The 19655-nt window shown below is 40.8% G+C and overlaps 1 protein-coding gene across 3 annotated transcripts in view; it reads left to right on the top strand.

The window, feature by feature from the left end:
• Positions 1-19655, top strand: part of KDM3B (lysine demethylase 3B) — a 67514-nt gene that overhangs the window by 17380 nt on the left and 30479 nt on the right. For 2 of the 3 annotated variants that reach the window (XR_013929819.1, XM_080397812.1), the window contains exons 2-9: positions 6358-6525; positions 8990-9103; positions 9540-9645; positions 11146-11270; positions 12997-13065; positions 13885-14478; positions 16945-18187; positions 18544-18745. Coding sequence is in view for 2 of the 3 variants with exons in the window: in XM_080397812.1 (XP_080253938.1) it covers positions 6358-6525; positions 8990-9103; positions 9540-9645; positions 11146-11270; positions 12997-13065; positions 13885-14478; positions 16945-18187; positions 18544-18745 (2621 nt within the window). In the remaining variant the exon portion in view is untranslated. Of the gene's footprint in view, positions 1-1221; positions 4447-6357; positions 6526-8989; positions 9104-9539; positions 9646-11145; positions 11271-12996; positions 13066-13884; positions 14479-16944; positions 18188-18543; positions 18746-19655 lie in introns of those variants that run through there. The other variant, XM_080397813.1, reaches the window with a different exon arrangement.

The following is a 19655-nucleotide window of genomic DNA, read 5'->3' as shown; positions in this document are numbered from 1 at the left end:
AGGCAGGTATTTTGTTAAGTTTTTTGCAAAGAAAAGTTACTGTTACCCAGAACCCATTGATTCCTAAACCTGTTCATCTTAATTAGAAATTGTTAAGTACTGTGTAGATTACTGTGCACGTTAAGTGTTGACTCACATGATACCAATGCTCACTTTCAGTCGCAAAACAGAAAAATATTTGTGGCCATTTATTAGCACCTTGCTATGCCAGAAGGTAATGGCTTTAGTAGAGTTATGATTTCTCTAGCTCCTGCTGGTTTAATACTATTTTTGTCCTTGATCCTGCCAGAAGCATTTTTGATTGGTTTGCTTAATTACCATTATGCATTATAGACATAGGGAAGTGCCAAGGAAATGCAAAAACTATGTATATTTTCTAATTTTAGTATTATATTTAGTGTCTTCACTAAATACATAGTGTCTTGATCAGTATCAACCTTTCAGCATAACTGTTCTAACAACTGGTTTCTTGGTTATGTGATGAAATCTACTTTGACTCGATATAAATTATCTCAGAGGAGGATTTTTCTCCTCAGGTTGTTTGTTTTGTTTTTTTAACTAATTTTCCTGGCTTTGGGAATCACGTGCATTGAAACACTGATGTGTGTATATTTATTTCAGATAAGATTTTTTTGCCTTTGCTTGTAAGAAATAGTTTGAAGTGTGATTACTGGGCTGGAAGCTAAAAGTTTTCTAAGCATTGGCATGTACATCATCTTTGTCTCACATAATGGATTCCAAATAATGATTGCATTAGAAAACTACTGTAGTTCATTATTTTTTTTTTACCTCATTTAATGGTGGTACTAGTTGCATGTGTCTCCCAAGTTGAAAACAAGAAGGTCTGTTTTCTGTGTTAGGTGATGGAATTAGAATCTCAGTATCTACCTTCTCTTCTTTCCCACATGTTGACAATGTAGTTCTTTCTACATCATGAGTAAGAGGTCATGGACTGACTTGTTACACAGTCTTGCTTGGTAGTCTGCAACAGATTCCTACCAGTGCCTCCTTTCTGGGCGTAAGTACTATTATTCCAATTTACAGATGGGGAAACTCAGCCAGTGAGACTAAATGGCTTGACCAAGGTCATGCAGGAAGCCTCTGATGAAGCAGGGAATTGAACCTGGGTCTCTGGCTACTCTCTAGCAACTGATGGACCATCCTTCCTTTCAAAAATAGGTAAATTTTAAGACCATTTTAAGGGATATTTTTGAACTTGGATTTTTTTGCCATCTTCTGCTTTTTATAATATATAAAACCCTAAGATGTAAAGATTTCATGTTTTTCATAGATGGCAGCTACATTAGACCTTTGTGCAAATTCTAATGCAATAAGCTGCCATATTTTTTCTATTTTAAGTCATGTTTAGAGCCTGTGTGTCACCTGATGAAAAAGACCAATATATCTGTCTTACCTACGCTATGGTCTTACTATTGTTGCTTTTACAGTGGAACTGATGTTGGAAAACTTAAGAGGTAATTCCATTGAACCAGACTGTAGTTCTCTGTAGCGTATTAAGGCTGGACTGTTAGGGTATAGTAGCTACACAAGAATGTGTCTTCTGGAAAATACACTTCAGGCTGTCTTTGTATATCAAACAAGGCAGAGCAACAGCTCTGCTTTCTAGTATCACTTTTTCGTGGGACAGGCAAAAAAAATAAAAAGGGAAGGGAGGGGGAGAATTACAGGTGTGTATGCACCCTGTGTTTTTTATGTTTGGGGGAAAAATGGTTTTGTAGATTAAAAGAACCTCAAACAACCAAAACATAAGCCAATTAAGTCTGCAATTAGATTTTTGCTTAGGGAAGGTGTTTTTTCCCATAGGAGAACGTGGGAAATTCTGCAGGTGCATTTCTGTCTAAGCACCATCATTTTTTTTAATGTGATACAGACATAGCTGCACTAATTGCGTATCTGGTTGCTGTCATCAATACCACTGTTTAAAAGCATTGGTATTAACAAAGCACCATTGCTGTTCTTACCAGCAGCTTGTCAAAATTGATTGTCAGCAGAGTTAGCAGGGTCAGCAGAAGATACTGTCAGTAGATGTGACCCTATGAATTGTTGGGCCATGGATACATTTGAGAGGTTTATTCTGCTGTAGCCAAGGCTTTAGCATGCAGATGTTTCCCTCTTGACACTTGAAATTACACAATTTTCAAATTAAGATGAGAGAAAAAAACCCCAAGACATTCTTAATTATAATGCAGCCACTTTGCTTAAGGCTTCTGGGGGTTTGAACAAAGGGAGAATATTTCTGTTTACTACTTTATCAAAAGGAAATACGCTTATTCACTCTTAAGTCTGTCTCCTCTGCCCTTACTTTCGTTGCTTTAGGCATCTCTTTCAGAATTCCCTTAGTGTTTTTCGCATAGAATCCCAGCATATTGGGCATCAGTTCATGAATATGCTGTAGTTATTGTCTGTAGTAATACAAAGTGGTATAGGCACAAACACTCAGTGTGCTGTGCAGGTCTGCTGCTGCTTCTTGCACACCCAGTATGCAAAGTGATTTCCATTCAGGTTCTGGAAATAGAAACTGAGAACACAGCTGTTTATATTGAGTTTTTCATCCTTTTTGATGCTGCGTAATCTATTGGAAACTACTGACAATATCATGTGTGGTGTTGCATGGATCTGGAACAGCTCCCTTGCATCTGTGTGTAGGAAAATACTCTGGGTATTGACGTAGAATTAGTAACACCTTTTTAATGGTTAGAAATCAAAAGTTTGGCAGGACTGCATTGTTTACGTTGATTATACAAAGATGGAAGAAAACTGAGTATTGAAGGTAAAGCATGTAAAACAAACTTGTCCTTGCTTCTCTGTACTAATCAGCTTTGTAGGGAGATGATCTTAACGTGATAATGTTGTAAATCTCTTCTGTCCTTTTGATCCAGTTCATGGGTCTGGGATTTTAGAAAGGAAAACTATAAGGTCTGTCTTCCGTGTTAGGTGATGGAAGTAGAATAGTTCAGTTGGAAGGGACCTATAATGATAGTCTAGTCCAACTGCTGACCGCTTCAGGGCTGACCAAAAGCTAAAGCGTGTTAAGGGCATTGTCCAAATGCCTCTTTAAACACTGACAAGCGCGGGGCATCGACTGCCTCTCCAGGAAGCCTGTTGCAGTGTCTGACCACCCTCTCGGTAAAGAAATGTGTCCGTTCCCTTTTGTCCAGCCTGAACCTCCCCTGGCACAGCTTTGAGCCGTCCCCACGCATCCTGTCCCTGGATCTGAGGGAGCAGAGATCACCTCCCTCTCCACGTCCCCTCCTCGGAGCTGCAGAGGGCAATGGGGTCGCCCCTCAGCCTCTGCTCCGAACTAGGCAAACCCAGAGTCCTGGGCGGCTGCTGGCAGGATGTGCCTTCCAGCCCTTCACCAGCTCCGTTGCCCTCTCTGGACACATTCGAGGACCTTCACATCCTTCTCAACGGTGGGGCCCAGCGGCGCAGGCAGCGCTCTAAGTGAGGCCGCAGCAGCGCTGGGCACAGTGGGACAGTCCCCTCCTGACCGGCGGGCTGAGCTGTGGCTGATGCCCCCGGGATGCGGTTTGCCCTCTTGGTGCCAGGGCTCGCTGCTGGCTCCTCTTGAGCTGCTGCCCACCAGCACCCCCAGGTCCCTTGCTGCAGGGCTGCTCTCCAGCCACTCCTCTCCCAGTTTGTGCTGGCGTCAGGCATTATTCTGTCCTTGGGACAGAATCTGGCCATTTGTTCTTGTTACGTTTCATGCCATTGATGATTGCCCAATGCTGCAATCTGTCTAGATCCCTCTGCTAAGTCTTTTGTCCCTTGAGAGTCAGCAGCACCTGCCAGTTTGGTATCATCAGCAGCCTTGCTAATGGTGCATTCAGCTCCTACATCCAGATCACTGTTAAAAGCACTGAACAGCACTGGCCCTAGGACTGAGCTCTGAGGAATGCCGCTGGTGACCAGTCGCCAGCCATATGTAGCCTCATTCACTGAAACCCTTTGAGCCCTGCCATCCGGCCAGTTCTACACCCAATATACTGTGAACTTGCTTACCTTGCAGTTGGACAACTTGCCCAGAGGACTGCTGTGAGGAACAGTACCTAAAGCCTTACTAAAATCCAGAAAAACTCCATCCACTGCTTTCCCTTCATCTACTGGGTGGGAGGTCTTGTGGTAGAAAGAGATTAAATTAGTTAAGCAGGACTTTCCCTTTTTGAACCCATGTTGGCTGTGCTTGATCATTCCATTGTCCTTTAAATGTCTTTCACTAGCATGCTGGGTGGCTTCCATCGGTTTTCTGGGTACTGAAATTAGACGAACAGGTCTGTAGGTCCCTGGATCCTCCCTCATGGCCTTGTAAATTCGAGTACTGTTGGATAGCTTCCAGTCAGCGTGAACCTCCCCAAACTCCCAAGACCTCTGGCAGATGATTGAGAAGGGGTTCTGCTGTAAGGTCCATCTGCTAGGATGTTCCAGGTAATATTGCTACTGCTTTGTATGTGATGGGTACGCTGTATTTGTCAGAATGATTAGTGAACCTCTTAAATGTGGAACACCCATCTTGAAGTTCATCACGGGCTATTTCTTGTAGGCTTGGTTTGGTTTGGTGGGGGTTTTGTTGTTGTTGTTGTGGGTTTTTTTTTTTGGGGGGGGGAGTTGGTTTTGGTTTTTTGAAACAGGGAGTAACATGTTAAATTTGGAGTTAAAAGTACAGCTGTTCCATTTCATCAATTTGTAATGATTCATAGAAAAGTGAGGTGGTTTATAGGTTAAGACTGAAAGAAATTTTCTTGTGGTCTTTCTTCACATGTGTCACAAGGTAAATTGACTTGTTTGAGTCTTGTGTGAAGTAATAAACTAAAACTAAACCTAATAGGTATTCTTGTTTGTTTAGAACAGAATGGTAAGCTGCACTTTATTGCTTGTTTGAATTTGTCTGCCTTTGGTAATCCTCGCCAAGTAGTTTAAGGGGACATACTAGTGAGAAGTCCTGTCTGTGTAATTAATTTAAAATCTTTCTTCCTTTTCATCAAATTCTTAAATACCTGGCAAAAAGGCACACGTTCCAAAGTCAGCATTATTCTAATGTTTCTTTTAGACAGCCTTTTTTCATATAACCTTTACAATATAAGAGAATCATAACAGGAGGATTACCTCACTAATACTGTACATATAACAAAAAGTTCCATTTCATTATACTTACATGATAGTCCTCTCTCTGCCACATGCTGCTGCCAAGGTAGCAGAAATACAATACTAAGAAAGGTACAGACCCACTGAAACTGGAAAGGTGTTCAGTCCAATGTGCACTGTATTGCTGAAATTTGTTGAAGGAAGAGTATCTTGAAAGGTCCAGTCTTCTTTCACTGCAGGACAGTGTAAGCAGTAATGGAGTTCAATAATTCGTCAGGAGAGTTGCTTCATAGGCTCTCCCGCTCCCTTTGGAGTCTGGGGGGAGGAGTGGGGAAGAGGAGTGTATGAGTGGTTTTTAATACCTCTTTTAGTGAGGACTACTGGTGATGCAGAGAGCTATCTCCAGTTAGTGCCTGGTTACCCTCGGTGATCTTGTAATTATTACAAAATTTTTTGTTTTGACTGTCCAGCTTAAGGTGTTTCTTAACAGATTAGGAATTTCTTGCTGTTCATCTAACATATTTGATTATATTTGTGTAGTATGTAAGTTCTGTGGATGGGAGATTGGAATGTGACTGTGTTTTTTACATTTACTAGCCCTAGTTGTTAGGACATGGAGTGCGATGTGTAACCTGCGTTCCTGTTCTTAGCATTCTTGCCATGTAACTTTGTATGGCTTTAACATTTGTCCTTTGCGGTAGAAAAAAAGGGGATGTTATCTTACAATAGTGATTTAGAATTGTAGTGTGGTTTATATTGTCATACTTGTAAATACGGTAATGAAAGATCTAGTGAGTATGTATTTCTGGAAAATCTCATGCCACCCAACGTATTTGCATTTGATTCAGGGAGTTTAATAAGGTACAAGGCAACACAAAACTTCTGATTTAGAGTGAATTTCACAATCACAGACTTTCCTGGCTGAAGGATTCTCTAAAAAAATCCTGATGTGAGAGAGGCTTGCATTAGGTTATCAGCTGTATTTTGAGGTGAACAGTTTTCACATCTTTAATTTTTTCTGGGGAAATGAAGCATTTGGAGCCAGTGTTGTATGTTTGGGGATAAATAATTTTTCATAGGTTAGTAATTGTTGTGTATTTGATTCCCATTTCTTTTGTAATGTTTGATAGCTATGTTACCTTGATTTTTCTGACTGAAGCTGTTGTCCCCGTATCCACAGGGATTGTAGAATCTACTTTTTTCAATGCAGTGTCTGAAAAGAGCTGAAATGCCTTCTAAAATTTTTTTTATCAGATCTTTGTGGAATTTGACGGCTGTAACTGGAAGCAACATGCCTGGGTGAAAGTCCATGCTGAAGAAGTTATAGTGTTGTTGCTGGAAGGATCATTGGTTTGGGCACCTCGAAATGATCCTGTTATGCTTCAGGGGACTCGAGTCTCACTGGCGCAGTGGCCTGCACTGGTGAGTATTTGGCCAAAAGCTCTTACATCCTTAGAGGTTTGCGTCAAATCTGCTGTAAAACACAAAGCTTGGTACAGGGCACCATTCTGCAGGTACCAAAAATTGCTTGGGCATGGATTTTTGTTTTAAATGGTAAATAGGAGAGCAGTTAACTAAGAATTGTAGTGCCTTTGGAAAGGCATCAGAGGGGCAGTATGCTTCCAGGTGGAAACAGGAACTGCCTCAGAAATTGAAAGCTGTTCACTCACAGAAATGAGAGATGTGTTTACCAGCAGGTCTCTGAAGAAATGTGGTACATAGCTGAAAAGATTATTCTTCCATATTTTAGAACTTTGAGTGTGTTAGGATTTTCTGAACTGTGAGAAATAAGCCCTTTGGTTTTACTATGGACTCTCTAGAGCTCTGTGTGGGAAAGGTTGCTGCATCATTTAGTAGGTATTCCTGAAGGCACTTTGGGGAAGAGGATAGAGTGTGGGCTGTGCCTGACCTATAAGCCCTAAGTTGGCCCCTCCTAATCTAAACTAAAATTTTTATTTCGGTGTTGTTGTCAGTATTAACTAACATGACACAAAAATTTTTCTCCTGTTTCTTCCATATTGCTGTTTACATGGCAGTTACATGTCATGATAACTGAGATGAAAGCCAGTATATTCTGACTAGCATGTCTGAGTATACCCGTTCTGCAAACATCCTGATGAGTAGGATATAGCGAAGAGAATTCCTTACGTCCTTCGTTCTTCTCTTAGTGGCTTCTGAAGATGAAAGATGATTATATGTGAGAACCTACCCTTGTTTTCATGCTGTCTAATTTTTATTAATTTGCCCTTTCATTTCTTTTCTCTTCTTGCAGTCGTTGGACTGCTTGGGATCCTACTCTCTGCTTTTTAATATTGCATTTTTTCGCATGAGCACATTGAAGTGTTTTTTCCAGTTAAGGACCTTGTGCCTTAGTAGGATTTGAATTTAGTGTTTTAAATGGACACTTGGGCTCAAAGCAACAGTTTCAACACTGCATCTTCCTCTGAGGGTTTCTTTATTACATTTATTTTAAAGCAGAAGAAAACCAGGCCTTTAAAGCAGAGATCTGTGGTGTTTTTTCCATAGGTGGAGTTTTCTTTTCAGTGTGTTTCCAACTTGACTCCCAGTGTGAACCCCAATTTTATTTCATATGGGAAACCATGTTTATTACAGGATCAATTTCTTTCAGATGATTCACAAGTATCTTGATGTCTGAGTGATTCGGGGGCGTTACTATAGTCCGCACATTTATTGTGTAACAAGTTGTATCAGAACCTTTTAGAAGCAAATATGGGTCCACTAAGATCCCAGAGTATTTCCACTATAACTCAAGCTGTATCTGAAGACTTGCTGAAGAAATGTTTCCATCCCCTGTACTCTGGACAGCCATGTGAGCACACAAGTTTTCACTAAGTACTGGAGGCCTACCCACCTAACTGCATGGGAGTACAGATTAAAATACAGACTAAATTACAGACCAAAGCACTAGAGTATGTATGTGCAATGTAGAGACAATTCTGGAAGCCAGATACGTAGTGTTACAAAGCAGATGGTTTGTTGTGGAGGTTTTTTTGGAGTGGTGGGGGTGGTTTGGGGTTGTTTTTTTTTGAGATATATCACTTATGAATGTGTATTCATCCTTCACTGTCTCTCTCTTGTAAGCCTGTTCACTTTTAGGAAATAGTTTTACATAAACTGAGAAAATAAATTTTATATTCGTACTGTTGTGTAGAGGGGAATGGAGTGTGAACAAACCTGGTGAGAGCTGTTAAGGGGAGAATGTCATGAACACTTGTGTGTTAAAATCATGTAAGTGTGAGCATGAGACAGATAACATGTTTTGAAGACTCCAGTGTTTGGCAACTTGATCTTCCATCAGCAAGTTGCATTAGAAGGTTATCATTCTAATGCTGCTAGGTGTGTTTAGTGATTTGTCCTGCAGCTTGACTATCGATATTACACCTTTTATGAACTTCAGTTTTGCACAAACACTAGAAAAAAGCTCCCCTTTAATAATGTGCCTATAAATTTCTTACACCTGATTCTGTATGGGCATAAAAATGCTCCTTTCAGGAGACTGTACCTGAAATATGTAGGATAGCTTGAAGTATTAACTGAAGGGGGATTTACACTTGAGCATCAGAAGGTGCTTACCAATGAAAAAACAAATATCACAAAAGGTTTTCGGTTCTGCTTTAAGCTCTAAGGAAGAGGCAAAGCCAGTTTTCTGTAATTCCTTCTTGTAATGTGCCACACTTGCAGGAATTATTGGCTTGGACATAATGAGTAATAATTTGCATTAAAACTCAGGCACTGGGTGGTGCAAGTTGAGAAATGAAATATTTTATTCTTGGTGGTAGTGTGAAATAGCATGTGAAAACAACTATTGTTGGCGTGTATGTGTGCTCAGTCATTTTTATAACCTTTTTTTTGTTGTTCATCACAGACCTTCACTCCTCTAGTAGATAAGCTGGGGTTAGGCTCTGTGGTCCCAGTGGAGTTTCTTCTGGACAGACATTTACGTTTCCTGTCTGATGCCAGTGGATTACGTTTATTTCAGGTATTTGAACTGTGTTCAGTTAAATTGCAAATTCTACTTTGTGCTGTGCTTGTCAGATTAATTTTTTTTTTTTTTTACTGTTCCACTTACGTATTCTTGTCTTCCTCCTTTCACTGCATTTGTTTCCCTGCTTTTCCAGGTGCTTACACTAATCCCCATCTGCATTTGAAAAGTCCCAGTTCCTCTGTGTGTTGGTCAGTTGGGGAGCTAGCTGTCAGCATCCTGTAGCCGATAACTGAAATGGAAGCTTTGCAACAGCTTTTGCATAGCTAGTCTTTTTTTTCCTCCTGGCCTGTTCAGCAATGTTTTTCTTAATTTTATTTTTTTTTGGTTTGTCAGTGTCAGAACAGTCCAAGAAGAGCTGTCACTTAAAAACTACTGATTCCATTACCTTAAAAGACTATACTCTTACGTTAAAATTGTTTGTTGTTGGCAGATGGGAACAGAGAGTCAGAATCAGATTCTGCAGGAACAGCCTTCGCTACGAGAATCTGTCAATGCATTGATCAGTGACCAGAAGCTTCAGGAGATATTTAGTAGAGGTGAGACAGTTTTTCTGTCTGGGAGCTACTTTGCTGTGGAACAGCTAGACTATGTTGGGATTTATGAAGGAGAATACAAATAGTATCTGCTACTATTTGATTTGGACGGTCATTTTTTCTGTATTGTTTTGCAAGTTCTCTACAGGGAAGAATTATTTTGTCACAGATACAGGTAAGCACTTGCTGAGATACAACCAGAAATACCTACTGGGAACAATCACTGAAGATGTAGTTAAAGTAGGACAACATATTATTGATAATGTCCATATATTTACAACTTCCTTTAAGTTTTAGTTTTCAATTTTTAAAGCTTTGGTCCTAGTCTATGGTTCTTTTCTATATTTGTGGAAATTTAGAAGTGAAGTTACTCTGTACATCTTTAAAAAAAAATAATTCTCCTGTTACATCAAATTCAAACTTTGGCATTTTGATAATTAATACATGAACTTTTTTAAAGCATAGTGTGGCTGCAGCTGCTCAGCATAGAGTTAATACATTAACTGTTGTCTGGATTGTGTATTAGGGCTAAGCCCAATTTCAGCTTTTGTTGTCAGATTGGGGTCTCTAGTTCAAGCGCTAAAACAATTTTCTAGCTGGAGTTTGGTTTTGTGGGCCAGGCAGCCACCCTAAAGGTAGGCCACTGTATTAGAAGGATGATGCAATTCTTAATGGGGTTTTGGTGCCTTTTGGTTAAATAAAATGTTTATTGATAAAAATGCTATCAGGACAATACTTCTTACATGAGCCAGTAGCTTCAGAATTGTCCACTTTGGAGCTGCCTTCTGAAGCACCTAGTTCTGGTTGTATCAGATACGGGCTGTTGGATCATGTGGATTTTGATGATATAATATTAACAAAGTTTTTTTTGTCTGGACTTAGGGTAGGAGGAAAGCTCTGCATGCTGATGTGGAGAGTGAGGGCAGGGTCGGAGGAAACCTTTCTGTAGATGATCCGTTACCCGTGTCAAAGAACTAAGACTGGTTGGTTTAGAGATGTTGGATATTTGTACAATTATGTAAAATTTTCCACAGTTACAAATATGTGTTTCTATTCTGAACTGCATGCAGTTTATATTGGGATTTGATGCATCTGAACCGAGTCAAAATGCTGTGACTGTCCACTAGACTGATGCTTCATAATTACTGACCTGTAGGTTAGAAAGCAAAAGAGTTTAGTTAGCAAGGAACCCCCGCATCTAGTTTGATTTTGTCGGAGTGAGTTAATTTTGACCTTTTGCATTTTTATTTTTTTTACTTGTAAACTGTATTAATCTTGTTTTTACAGTAGTTTTGAGTTACAGCAATGAGGATTTATTGACTTTTTACAATAGAACGCTTAGCTTAGCAGGATTTGCAGCAGAAGCGCTAGTGTTTTAATTTCTTTCCACCTGAAAGATGACACTTCAAGCTCTAATCTTGTGCACAGAACATTTTTCTTATTTTGTTTACTGTATGACACAGAGCTTGTTTGGAAGATGTACTCAAAGTCCTTCTTTTCCAGGTCCTTACAGTGTCCAAGGCCAAAAAGTTAAGGTTTACCAACCAGAGGATGAAAATAGCTGGCTCTGTGGTGTTGTGAGCCACCAAGACCCAATAACTCGTCTAATGGAGGTGTCTGTGACTGAGGTAAAAATACAAAGCAATGCTTTGGTGTTCCTAAAATACCATTCCTCAATATCTTCTGGAGAATGACAGCTTCACTTTTGGTTCTTTGTTCTTTGCTTTAAAAGATGAGTAATTATCCATGTTGCGATTTGCAGAAAATTTTTTTCTTATGATGACTTTCCACAATAAATGATGATACACAGTTCACTTCTATAAAAGAAGAAGCAACTATAAGAAATTTTTTGGAAATGAGTGCTGTATGAAATAATATTGGAAGTGGCTTTCTGGATGGGAGAGTGTGCTGATGTACGGAGAGCTGCCTTCTGGGTCTGGTGTGCTGTGGCCTTCCTATGCCTTCCCTTAGCTTCTGCCTGACAGGCTGTACAAGTGGTTGGAAGCAAGTGTAGCACAGAAGATGAAGTTGTAGGCTAAACAAAATTGATTTATGTATTTTAGCTTAGGCTGTTTACTTTTGCCCTGTTACTGTCAGTTAACCTAGTAAATGTTGTAAACAGCACAGAAAATCTGCACTGCTATAGTTAGCTGGTTGCATGATACGCTTCTGTGCGGTCTGACAGGTAGTTCGGTTTAACCAGCAGCCTGCTCCCAGTGGCTTTCTTTCCAGGAGCAACGAGGAACAGGCCTGTGATGCTGTGTGTAAACTGCTGTAGCAGCAGCACTCTTGTTGGGTTTTTTTGGGTCCTGTCCCTTGTCCCCTGCTCCTGTAGCCTTTTCCACGTGCAGTAAAATACAGATGCCGAATGTGCCTAGTAAGCCTTGTGTATATACATACGCAGTAATCCTGTGCTCTGACTGCTAGATCTGTTGTTGGTGTGTATAGAGGGATGAAGCTGGGTTAATTAACATTGATAATATCCAGCTGTGGTTGGCTTCAGGAGTGGTGGGTTGGCTGATGTAGATAAGGTGCAGCTGTGGCTGGTTCTGTGAAGAGGTTGGGCAGGCAAGGAAGAGAGAGGAGGAAGAAGCAGAGAGAAGAGAGAGAGAACGTGCGCCTGGGGTGAGGAGTGACTAGGAGAAGGCAGCAGAGGGACTGGCATGAAGAGTATGTTGGTATGAGGTGGTAAAAGACCTTGTTGCAGCCAGCTGGTTTGGAGAGTGCTGTGACACTGGTGCACAGGAAAGAGTGTACTATGTATGGTAGATAAGTGTAATACTTTGGAGAGGCGTTGAGATTGTGGAGTATATGCCTTCAGCAGATAAGTGCCAGGAAGCACCCAGTTTACGGCAGTGAAACTTACTACTGTGAAATAAAAAGGTAACCTCTAAGCACAGTTACAGAAATGGGGTGTTCTTTGCTCCACTTGGGGAGATGCTGATGAAGATAGTTAGCATAAATTTATGTGCTTCCTTCCAGCAGTCTTTTCTACATCTGGCAGAGTGAATGTGTGGAAGGCTAGAACAATACTGAATCAAATTTAAGAGCAGCCATGTTTAATGCAGTGAGTGCCTCTAGACATGCTCAGTAAAAGAAATATACAAGGAAGCAATGGTAGGAATGAAATCTGAAAGTTTTTTAAATAGAGAATGAGCAAAAGGATAGAAGGTAGTCTGGAAGGCTGTAGTTTTACTAAGAAAGTGGGGCAGAAAGAAAAGGCAAATTGGAGAGGGGCTGCAGAGTAACCTTGTGTTTAAGGTCTCTTATGTTGATACTTTATACTCTAAATTAAAAACTAACCTCCTCTTTTCTTCCTCCTACCTCCTCAATATCAATCCGAAAAAAAATTAGAGTGGTGAAATAAAGTCGGTGGATCCTCGACTGATTCATGTGGTGATGGATAACACATCTCCAAGCGAGGTACTACAACAATTCAGGTCTTGTATATACAGTGAAACTTCATAAATATTTAGATATAAAACATCTAAAACATGGAAGCAACTGAAAACTGATGCTGTGTTCACTGGGATTTTGATAATGTAATTGGAAGAGGAAAATTTTCCTCTTCCACTTTGAGGATGGTCATAGCTTTCTTTCAACAGTCTTCTCTTTTCATTCAGGCCTGTTAGATGGAGTTCAGCATGGATCTTGGGGGAGGGGGTCAGTAATCATGACTGTGCTCCATTGTAAGGGGTCGTGCTCTGATAATGTTTCTCTGCTCACTGCCTTCTTCTAACAGGGTACTCTGCTTCTTCACAGGCCTTTTTAGGCATTTCTAAAAATTACCACCTGGCTTCTCTAAAGCAGGCTTATATGCTTGCTTAAATATTGTAGGCTTTGGGTAGTGGACAGAAAGCATGCCCTTCAAAAGAATGGTGGGAATTAGACTCCTAGCAAAACTTAGTGTACAAATAGTTTTCATGCATTAGCAAGAACTCTGTTGGAGCATGATTGTGTTGCATGTCTCCCAAAATCTGTCATGATGTGCTATGTGCTACAGCAGACTAGCTCAGCTAAAAATCTTACTGTGAAGGGCCTATTCTAGTACAAAAAAGACAAGACACTGCACTTACATTTGTGTTCTGTTCACATGGTATCTTTCCTTAGATGTCTCAGGTTGTGATTAAATGTTCCTAAGCTCAAGAGCAGTGTAATGTGTTCTGTTCTAACAGAAAAGTGTTGTTTGAACAGGTATCCTGATTGTTCTGTTTAGTGATTGTGTGGTTTTGTCTGTTATAGGGAGGAGGCCTAAAAGCAGCTAAATCGTCTAAAGGGAAAAAGAAGAAGGAAAGCCTGGAGGGGAAGGATGGACGGAGGAGGAAAAATGCTTCGGATTCTGGGTGTGATCCTGCATCGAAGAAGCTAAAGGAGAGGGGTGAGGTGGATAGCAATGGTAGTGATGGAGGTGAGGCAAGCAGAGGTTCTTGGAAAGGAGGCTCCAATAGCGAAACAGGACTGGATCCAAGGGCCAAACAGTTGCCTTCATTCATTCCTCAGATTAATCGCAATATTCGCTTTGCCACTTACACCAAAGAAAATGGCCGAACACTAGTAGTCCAAGATGAGCCAGTTGGTGGTGACACACCATTGCCCTTCACTCCCTTTTCCTCTGTGGCTGGACAAACGTTACTAGTTGGATCTGGATGTAAAGAGGCAGGAAAATCACTGGAACAGGTTGGCCCAGGCACGGCAACTTCAGCAACTGCAGTTGCTGCAACTGCAGTTACTACAACTGCTTTGACACCAACAACTGTGAGAATCTCTGATACCAGTTTGCCAGCTGTTACTGGGCAGGAGAAACTGAAAACAGGACGATCACAAGTCCAGGGAGAGGTGAGTAGCTCATGATCCAGCATATTCAAGACAGACATGCAGATTTGCAGTAGATGTTCTGCAACATATTCATGTTACGGAGTGTCTGTGGGACTGGGAAAACAACTTTTTCTCTGATGAATCCCTCCCCTCCCAAAGGAAACCTTTCTGTTACCTGATCTAAGAAAGAACTCAAAAGAAAATTAAGGTATTTCATGGAGGAGTTGTAAGAGACAACTTCTTAGCACTCTTCTCTATTCAGCCTTAATCTGAGAAACGCAGATTTTCTTAAAAAGACACTTTAAGAACTGTACTTAATATAATTTTGTTGTGTCATATGGAAGATAATCTGCTTAATATCTCTTCCCTTTATATAAACAAATATGCATGAGAATGTGCGCTTAGCTGAACATTTAAGTTGCTTAAAAAAAAAAAAGCCTCAAAACCAGAAAAACAATAAGGCTACATTTAGAGGACCTTTTCTAGGTGCCCAGCTTGTGTGTTACAGCCATGATATCTCTGTAGTAGAAAAATGAGCCAGTCACGTATATACTGTCTAGGGCGGAAAACAAATAATTAAAACATTTGGGAGGGGTACCTTTGGAATAAATTTTAATAAAGAGCTCAGTCTGGAAGTAGCTTGAAGACCTCTTAGTTGTGCCTTTGTTTTCAAGGAGAAAAGTAGAAGGGAAATGCTGTTAAATACAAAATATAAAACTTGGTAATGAAATGAAGGCTTATAAAAACAAAACTTTACCTCAGGAAGTACAGCAAAAATTAAGAAACTTGTAGTCTACTCTATAAAAAAAAGTGAGGAAAATGGGTGATACATTAGAGAGTCCAAGGTGACTGCCAGAAGGTGAAATGGATTACTTTCATCCCTGTCTTTTGTATTAGCTAATGGAATGGGAGAAATGGTGAGATGTTTACCTTGGGATAAGGTTTCCTTGATGGTAAGGAAGAAAGGTAAAGGAGAAACAGAATTGTAGAAGACAGGAGTGTTACGTAATTAAACTGGTACAATATAACCTGCTCTCCCTTCCACTCCCCACCCCTCCAAACAGGAAGAAAAAAAAAACCAGAGTTGGGAATAAGTACAAACTGTGTAGGTGAATGGTCAAAATTTTACCTATCAGTGGTATTAAGGAAGAAACTTGAATTGTACTGAGAAATTTTGGTATCACCTCTCCTTCTGTCTATCTCCCCAGCCACAAAACACTTGTTTTAAACCATTATTAATAATCTGGCTTCAGAATTTGCCAGCAGACTGGTAGTTCATTTCAAACTGTATTTCCCTTGAGGGAGGGAACCTGGCATAGATCAATAAGAAGGTTAGTTCACATGTGTTACTGCTTCAGACTGTCCGCTTTATCATAGTGTGATTTGGTCCTTGAGGTGACTTAATAGGCTTGGTTTGCATTCATATGCACATGCTTTTTAAAACTGTTAGAACTCAGTGTTTGAAAATTACTTTGGCTCTAAAAAGAAATCCGTGAAATTCTAATACCTGGAAGAACTGTCATGGGGGACATCAGTATGTTATTGAAGTTACTACAGCTGGAGGCTGACAAAAAGGAGCAAGCTAAACATTAATTGGGAGTGTGGTAGGTGTGTAGTGACAGTAATGACCAGTATCATGTATTGCACAGGGGTTTAACATGTCCTTGGAAAAAAAGTGTGTTGATTCAAGAAAACTCCAAGGAAAGGAATAGAACTGATGAGTTAGTTGTAGGATATAATCAGTTATGGTAGGACTGTGAGATTTGGAAAACCTGAATAAGTATAAATTGAGAAGAGAGCAAGTGAATATTCCATATACACTTATGGGTGTAGTAGAAATCTGCAAGTCAGAAAACTTTACAGTATTTGGCAATCACAAAAATGAAGCTCTTTGTGTTTAACCTCCACTGAGTAATCCCCTGGAAGGCACCGTGTCATAGGCATCTCTCTACCTGTCAGCAGATGTGGCTTGCTGTGACCAGGAACAGTTTGTTCTCTAACTGTTAGAGGGCTTTCTTTGTTTAATTAACTTTGCAAACTAAGTTAATTATTTCAAGGGTGATCTTGGAGGGGGAGGGTGAAAGATGGGAGATTATTGAAAAGCAGTTTCAGTTAAGGTTCCCATCTTGCTGATACAAATTAAAACAGTTAGCAGTTTAAATAAATAACTTGCTATTCTGTGAATTAGTTCACTTGTCTTGTGCCTCAATTTTGTTCTAAAGTGTGATAAGATGTTCAGTGTTCATTTTCTCCATGTGTCTTTAGTATGTAACAGACACCATTAACTTATTATTTCAATAGTTTGTAGGTAGGAAAAATCAGTCCAGCAGAATCTTTAAAGAAGTTTCTTCATTGTAAATAATTCTGCTGGAAGTTTCTGTTACTAGTGGATAAGTAGAATGCTAATCACAGAATTAGATGAACCAAAGTATTGCTGAATTAAACAAGAGTTCTTTACTAGGCTAATGCTTTTTAATTTTGTTTCAGAATTCCCGAAATTCACTTTTGGCTGCTTCTGGATTTGGAGTCTCTCTCCCAAGTGCTTCCCAGTCCTTGGTATTTGGGGGTGGAAGGAGCCAATCAAATGGAGTGGTGACTCCAGAAAGCAAGCCTTCTGGATTTCCTTTTGGCTGTAGTACTGGACAAGAGGCTCAGAAAGATTCTGATCTGTCCAAGAACTTGTTTTTTCAATGCATGTCCCAAAATCTACCTTCCAGTAACTACTTCACAGTCATTTCAGAGAGCTTGACTGAGGATGCCTCTAGTCGGGACTCATTCAAACAATGTACAGAGAGTGTGGGTGCTGGGATCTGTAAAAGTAAAATTCTTTCAGCGGACACTAAACCTGGAGCCCAGTCTGGCAGTTCTGTGGAGCGGAAGCTGCCTGTGGAATCTATGCCTACCCTTACTCCAGCCTTTTCACGAAGTCTGTTGAATACTCGTCCCCCAGATAGTCATGAAAACCTATTTTTACAGCCCCCAAAACTATCAAGAGAGGAACCCTCAAACCCTTTCCTGGCATTTGCTGAGAAAGCAGAACTTAGTCCTTTCAGTGGCTTTGCATCTTCATCTCAGACAGTTTCTACTCCATCTACACCTGTGGGTCATAAGGCCACTTCTGGCTGGCCAGAGTCACTCACCTCTACAGACTCTTCTCTAGCTAAGAAGAAAACCTTGTTTATAACGACTGACTCATCAAAGATGATCTCCGGTACTCCCGGTTCAGCCGTTGCTGCTGGTGTTCAGAGCCCTTCCACTGTAGGGAATGGCCGTTCCAGCTCGCCAACCAGCAACCTGACACAGCCTATTGAGATGCCCACGCTTTCCTCCAGCCCAACAGAAGAAAAACCAGCTGTTGGGCCTGGGCAGCAGGACAATCCTCTTCTGAAAACTTTTTCTAATGTGTTTGGCAGACATCCACCTGGCTTTTTCTCTTCGCAGGCAGAATTTTCGCAGGAGAACAAAGCCCCTTTTGAAGCTGTGAAAAGGTTCTCTCTAGATGAGCGGAGCTTGACATCCAAACAGGACTCTGACTCCAGTACCAATAGTGACCTGTCAGATTTGAGTGACTCTGAAGACCAGTTGCAGGCCAAGGCTTGTATGAAGGGAATCCCAGACCACTTGATGGCAAAGCTGGGCCCCAATGCAGAGCACAATGCTGAATTGCTGCTGGGGAAAGGAAAAGGGAAGCAAGCCCCAAAGGGCCGGCCCCGCACAGCTCCCCTAAAAGGTGATGACTTGAATGCAGGTTGTCTTGGAAGCACGAGGAGGTGGGATACTGGGGTATCTCCTGTGTGATGAGCTAACCACGGGTGTAAACCTCATTTATGCTCAGTAGGCAGCACGCAGGATATTTACAAGTCTAAAGCTTAATGCTTCTTGTATGTGTTTAATATGTCCACTTTAAGAAATGTTTAAGCATGTATTTGTCAGGACAAAAGTGTGGTGTGCTGCAGACTTGAACAGTCTTACTGGTTTTGCACGGGTATGAGCATACAGATCTCAAAAAACACGTTTACTGGGGCCAGTATCCTTTTGCTGTTACGGTTAACTAATGGAGTTTTACTTCTACTTTGCCTCGCCCAGTTGGCCAGTCTGTGCTGAAAGATATGAGTAAGGTGAGGAAGCTGAAGCAGTCCGGTGAGCCTTTTCTCCAGGATGGCTCTTGCATCAATGTAGCTCCGCATCTGCACAAGTGCCGGGAGTGCCGTCTGGAGCGGTACCGCAAATTTAAGGAGCAAGAGCAGGATGACTCAACTGTGGCCTGTCGCTTCTTCCATTTCCGGAGGTGCTCGAATTCTTCCTTCCTTCTTATGTAGTCTATGTGCAGAGCTTGGACCGTGTCCAAGCACAAAGTAATTACACTTTACTTATTTAATGTACTTGGGTGCAATAATGAAAATTTTTGAGTGTCTTGAATTTCCCTGCATCACCTCACTGGAATTCCCTTACTGGGGCGGGAAGAGCTGCTGTTGGAAGATACAGCTACAGGGGACTATGAGTGAGCCTCCAGGTCGAGCCTCAGGAGATTGAATTTGCTTTATTGGGTAGAATTGTACTGCTGGGTAGAAGTTTGTGTGCGGTAGTTCTCTCTCCTTTTCATAAGGAGTTCAGAACAGAGATAAAATCTTAATTCAGTCAACAAGTAACTGAACATTGCCAGCATGAGGCTAATGTTTGACTAGGTTTTGTTGAGTACAGAACTGACTGTTAAAGTAGAACATTGCCTGTATCTTCTGTGTTGTGTACACATCTTACAGTTCTTCGACCTGTCATGCTTCTCTTCATGTTCCTTAACTGCCTATTCTAGTAAGTGCTGTGCATCTTATTCCAAAAACATGTTTGTTCGCCTTCTGGCATATAAAGGATTAAGTGAATTTTTAGTATGTGCCACCCATCCACTAAGGAATATAGCTGCTTCTCTTCCTGAACTTGTTAAAAATTAATCTAGCTTTGAGGTTAAAGACAAGACTACTTTTGCTGAAAAATGAAGTTACCTTTTAATATTGGCAGGAGGCATTGAGTTCTGTAACTTAATGTTGTTACACCTCCTAGCACACAAAGACTAGGAGGGTCAACAGCTATTGGTAAAACAGTTGTGACTCGTCTCTGTGGAGAGCACTGGCAAGAACACTGGGTATAATAAGGATTTTTTTACGTCTTGTCATGTGAACTGTTAGAACAGTGGCCAAGTGCTA

Source organism: Falco punctatus, assembly GCF_963210335.1.
Source record: "Falco punctatus genome assembly, chromosome: 8".
NCBI lineage: Eukaryota > Metazoa > Chordata > Aves > Falconiformes > Falconidae > Falco > Falco punctatus.
This window is presented reverse-complemented; position numbering and strand designations above follow the sequence as displayed.